The 5,738-nt window shown below is 41.7% G+C and overlaps 1 protein-coding gene across 1 annotated transcript in view; it reads left to right on the forward strand.

Moving 5' to 3' along the window:
* Positions 1-1,003, forward strand: part of MYO1E (myosin IE) — a 158,906-nt gene extending 157,903 nt beyond the window's left edge. Inside the window, exon 28 of the mRNA XM_042783283.1 lies at positions 927-1,003. Coding sequence (XP_042639217.1) covers positions 927-1,003 — 77 coding nt within the window. The remainder of the gene's footprint in view (positions 1-926) is intronic.
* The last annotated feature ends 4,735 nt before the right edge of the window (positions 1,004-5,738 follow it).

Below are 5,738 nucleotides of genomic sequence, written 5' to 3' on the forward strand. Positions count from 1 at the left end.
CACGTAGACCATATGAATGTGTGATTCAAAATGGTTTGGGTTTTTTTTTTTTTTTTTCTGTTTAAGATGAATTTGATGAATTTGTGTGTGTCTATAAACATACAGAAAAAGGTCTGAAAGAATACACCAGAAATAGTTATTTCTGGTGAAGGGAACGGAATTCTAGCAAAGGAAGGTAAGGATTATAAAGGTGAATCACAGACTGTTGTCCCAGAGGCAGATGCTGAGATGGAGTTAAGGGGCAAAAGGTTTATTGGGGAAGTGAATAAGGAGCCCTGGTGGCATGAAGGTTAAGTACTCAGCTGCTAACTGAAAGATTGACAGTTGGAAACCACCCAGTGGCTCTGTGGAAGGAAGGCCTGGTGATCAGCTTCTGGCAAGATGATAGCCTAGAAAACCCTATGGGGCAATTCTGCTCTGCCACATGGAGTCACTGTGAGTCAAAAATTGACTCGAGGGCATCTAACAACCACCACCTCTGTGAAAGAGGAAGGAAGGAAGAAGGATTGGGGAGCTGACAAACCTGGACACAGACAGCCCAACGGATGGCTCAGAGACTCCCACACTGAGCAGACAAGGCTGTGCCTTTGTCCCACACCTTGCTCAATCACTAGCTTGGAGAAGAGCATCTGCCCCTTCTCAGAGGCTGGGCAGGTCAGTCACTCACACTCCTCATGTCCAGGCAGCAGGTTCTTCCTTCCTGGGGTATCTGCAAGATCCATCTCTGAGATGCCGTGGGGATGTCATTTTTACAACAAACATTTTCATTTAAAATAAAACAAAATTATTAAAAAAGGAAAAAGAATTGAGGATGGTGCCAAATCACTTTTGCCTGTGTAATAAACCCTTGGGAGCAGGATGTGATTGGCTGGAGCAGAGAAGCCTTCATTCTCCTCCACGCTCACCATCTCTCTCTCTCTCTGCAGATCCTTCTGGCTGGTGGACAGGTCGGTTACGAGGCAAGCAGGGCCTCTTCCCCAACAACTACGTGACCAAGATCTGAGGCGCACAAAGACTCTGCATCAGGCAAAGGAGCTCCAGGCACAGACAAGGGAGGGGACATTTTGGGACTCCCTTTCTGATCCACAGCAATTGCTTCTCCAAGGCCTAGAGTGATTCCACACCTTCCCCTTAGAGGACACCAAGGCTGGGTTGAGGCCAAGGATTGTCACTCCATAAATGATCCTAAAAGATTGACTGTTCATAGGAACCCAGAAGGGCAAAAACTACCCACCAAGATTTATTTATTGTATTTAAACGTGGTGAGAGGATGAATGAGGTCTACTCAGACTTTGTTGGCTTCTAGCAAATCAGCAGGCCCAGGGAATGGCTGTAGGTGGCCGCTGACAAGTGCCTTTAGTTGAAGAGCATATTTCTTTTGTCTTTTCATTACCTGACACACACATTCCTCTCTGCCACCTGCCTTCAGGGAGTACCCCTGCTCTGCAGGCTGGGCTCAGTGAGCGCGCACTCCCGTGAAGTACCAAAGGCAGGAGCAGATTACTGAGCCCACAGGTGCAGAGGGCATTGGTTTACACTTTGCTGGGATCATCATGGGCTGCCAGGCTGGGGGCTGGGCTGTCAGCCTTGTTTTCTCTGGATCTTTGATAGGAATGTGGCTGGCCATGTTGGTTTTTTTGTTTAATTGCTGTACCTATTCCAAGAGGATCTTTTTTTTTTTTTTTTCAAGCTGTACATTTATAAAAACAGATCATATACTGTAATACTGTATATATAAAAATCTCAAGATGGTAGAAACATGTATGAATGTACTAAGTAGTATTCCACTGTACTTATTCATAAGGTAGGTTTTATTACAAGACTCGCACCAGGTACTTACAAATGCACACTCCTCCTGTTCAACTATAGAATCAGTGTTACTGCTTTGTAGCTCAGCCCCTGCAAAGCCTTTTCTCTCTCCCTGTAGGTAATTTTCATCTCTCCCCTCTGGGTCCCTACCCTCTCAATAAATAAAGGAATCAGTGAACTGCTTTGTTCTTCCATGATGTATTGCAGTAATAGGGAAAAGTGAAAAACAGTGTAATGTCCATCAACAAGGAAATGGTTGTTGTACACTGAAATTTGTCTACCTCTCCTCCCAGCTGCCATAGGCTATTGGGAAATTAGGGTTTGACCAGCATCCACCTGAGTATCCCAAAGTCCCTGGGAAAAAAAAAAGCATTGGATTACATATAGGAAAAAATATATCTCTTAATTTGGAACTAAGATAAATCATTTAATTCTCTTGTGTTTTATACTTCAAGGACAAAGAACATACTTAATTTCAGTAACTATAACAAATAGTGTTTAACATCTATTTCAATTCCATCTTGTGACCGGGTGAGAGATGGAGAAAAATAAAGCCATAATGTGATGAAATGAAGAAACTAATAGTCTCCTTATGTTTGATAAATTACTTTCCACCTTCATAGACTTACTGAAAGTGGAAGAAACCACAAGAATACAAACTGAGGAGCCACCTCCTCCTGCCTGGACCCCACACCTTCAGCATCCAGGCTGCTTCCTAGAAGCAGGAATGCCAAGATCACCTTCCTTTGTTAACTTAAACCTCTTGACAGCCTAGCGTGAGCTCCCTGCTGACTACCTCCTAGGTCATTCCTGGAAGATTTTAATTTAATGATCAGCATTTTGAACTTGATATAACTGGGAACCCTCAGGCTTTACATGACAGCACAGGAACAAAGTTAAACCTCCCAAGTAGCAGGTAAAAAGGAAGCAAATCCATGAAAATCACAGAAGAAGCCTTGCCACCTCCTTCTTTGTGCCTAGTCCCATGTCAGGCACAAGGAGGCATTCATGTTGCTTGAATAGGTGAGTGAATTCATATTTAGAGGTGAAAAAGACTTAAATCCTGAGTAGAGATGCTAAAATTCTGGAACTATCCATCCAAAGGGAGTTCTGGTAGTGTAGTGCCTAAGGCACTTGACTGCTAACTGGGAGGCTGGTGGTTCAAACCCAAGGAGGGGTCACTATGAGTCAGATCCGACTCGATGGCATGAGTTTGGTCTTTTTTGTTTATCCGTTAAAAATATCTGGAGATTCATTGGTTTATTGCAGTGGCCACAACAGTGGGATCAAACATCACAATTGTGATAGCACAGAACCAAGCAGTATTGTGCTCTGTTGCACACAGGGTCCCTATGAGTCAGAACTGATAGCACCTAACATTTTAAAACTTTGTTGTTAGGTCCCACCTAGTCAGTTCTGACTCACCGTGACCCTATGTATAGCAGAACGAAATACTGCTTGCTCGGTGCTGTGCCATCCTCACAATCATTGCTGTGGTTGAGCTCATTGTTACAGCCACTGTGTCCATCTGCCTCATCTAGGATCTTCCTCTTTATTGCTGACCCTCCACCAAGTATGATGTTGTTCTCCAGGGAATGGTCCTTCCTGATAACATGTATGTGACACAAACATTAGGTGATATTATTATAGGGTATCTATGAGTAGGAATCAATTTGATGACAATGGGGTTAATATTTGAGTAGGAGCCCTGATGGTGTAGTGATCGAAGTGCTGGGCTGCTAACTGGAAGGCTGGCTCAAATTCACCAGCCACTCCATAGGAGAAAGATTTAGCAGTCTTCTTTTATAAAGACTACAACCTTCGAAACCTTTCATGGCAGTTCTACTAGTCCTACAGAATCACTGTGAGCTGGAAATGACTCAATGGCAATTTTTTTTTTCCTTTAATGTTTGAGTACCTTCTATGTGCTAGAAACTGCTAAGTGCTTGACATAATTTTGTTTAATACACAACCCTATGAGGTAGACACTCCTATTACCATTTTAAAAATACGGAAATGGAGGCATACAGGTCATGTATCTGGTAAATAGACTCAAACCCAAGCAATCCAATTTCAGAGTTTGTTCTTCCTGACTTGTGGTTACATCATCTTCTAATTTCAGTGCTTTATATTATGATTTCTACTTTTGCAGGTTATTTCACATTTGTAAGATTTTAGTTTTGAGTGCCTGGAAGAATTTTCTAAGTCAGGCTACTTAATATTTAACTAAGCAAAATAAGTTAATAAGCTATAAAATGTCTTTGGAATATATCTGTAAAACTCATCCTTTCTTGGTGAGAAGTTGAGCTCAAACATTCCTGGAAAATAACTTTGCTTTTCAAAGGCAGAAAAACTCCCTCTTTTTATCCTTTCACTTTGATGTCATTTATGCTTATAACCTATGTTGGTCTAAGGCTGCCATGAGAACAAGTTTCACTAACTCAACAAAGGATATCATATCTATAAAACTTCATAAGCAATTACTAGGTTTTCACCATATAAAGATACTTAGGTTCCTCTAACTGCTCAAAACTTGCAATTAAAGACATACTAGTCAGGCATCCCTGGTCTGCCTAGAAAAAAGAGATGAGATGCAAACCTTAATCACCTCCTCCACAGATGCAATCACATTCCTGAACCACAGAACCAGACACCTGTTGAATTCACTGTCAAGCAAAGTTGTTGTTGTTGTTGTTGTTATGTGCCGTCGAGTCGACCCCGACTCATAGCGACCCCTCCTTGGGTTTCCGAGGCAGTATCACTACGGAAGTAGGATTGCCCAACCTTCCTTCCGAGGAGTGGCTGGTGGGTTTGAACCGCCAGCCGTCTGGTTAGCAGGCAAGTGTCTTAGCCACTATGCTACCAGAGCTCCTGTCAAGCAAAGTAGGAAGGACTTTTTGTTGAACTTGAGGAGAAATGATGGATTTACTTGGGTTTGCTACAAAGCTTCTCAGAGTCTTCTATAAATCTACCAAGGGTCTGCAGTGTTTCCAAACCTATTTGATCAACTCTTCTCTCAGAACACCAATTAACATTTTGCTGAACTGACAGTTTGAGAAGTTTTTGCTATAAGAGACTCATATTTTTGGTTTTTAAAAAGTTGGTGGTTGTAGACTAATAAGGTATTTCTCCACAGGCACCAAAAGGGATCCATAATGTAGCTGAAAGAGCCCTTGGTGGCACAGTGGTTGAGCATTTAGCTGCTAACCGAAAGGTCAGTGGTTCAAACCCACCAGCTGCTCCACAGGAGTGAGGCAGTATGCTTCTGTAAAGATGTACAGTCTTAGAAACCCTATAAGGTTGCTATGAGTTGGAGTCAACAAGGCAATAGGTTTCATTAATGTAGCTGAAACAGCATTACAAGTTCCAAGTTTAAAGGTTAACAGGCTGTCACAGGCTCATTTTGTTCCTCCAACAGTGGCCCCTCACAACTGCTGTACCTTTCTCTCAGCTGTACCTTTGAGAGAATCATTACAATGGTTACTTCTGGCAGCCAGTGGGCCTTGTATTCCTATGTAAGATTAGGGAGCAGTCCAGTACAAGAAAAAAAAAATGGTTATCCTCCTATTTTTAATTTCATAACGAATCAGTCTTACATTCAAGAAGTCTGGGAATGGATTAGAGTTCACAGAAGCCAAGTTCTAACTCTTCCATTTGAGAATGGGAGGAAGATCTTTTCTAAAGCCACAAAGGTAATAACTTACAAGCTATTCATAATCACTTAAAAAAAAATTAGTCAAACCAAACTCAAACTGAATGATTTCTTCATATAGAATGCACAAATAAAAACACATGGGATACCTTAAGAAAAATCAATAGCTTTATTTTTCTTCCACATATATTTAGAAAATAGGTCTCAGAAAAGGTTTCATAAAGTAGACCAGAAGATTATGTACAAAGTCAATAGTTCCAAACCCGAGGGCCACAGC

The sequence above is a fragment of the Orycteropus afer genome, unplaced genomic scaffold (genome assembly GCF_000298275.1).
Source record: "Orycteropus afer afer isolate SDZICR_OR568_19922 unplaced genomic scaffold, OryAfe1.0 scaffold00015, whole genome shotgun sequence".
Classification (NCBI taxonomy): Eukaryota; Metazoa; Chordata; class Mammalia; order Tubulidentata; family Orycteropodidae; genus Orycteropus; species Orycteropus afer.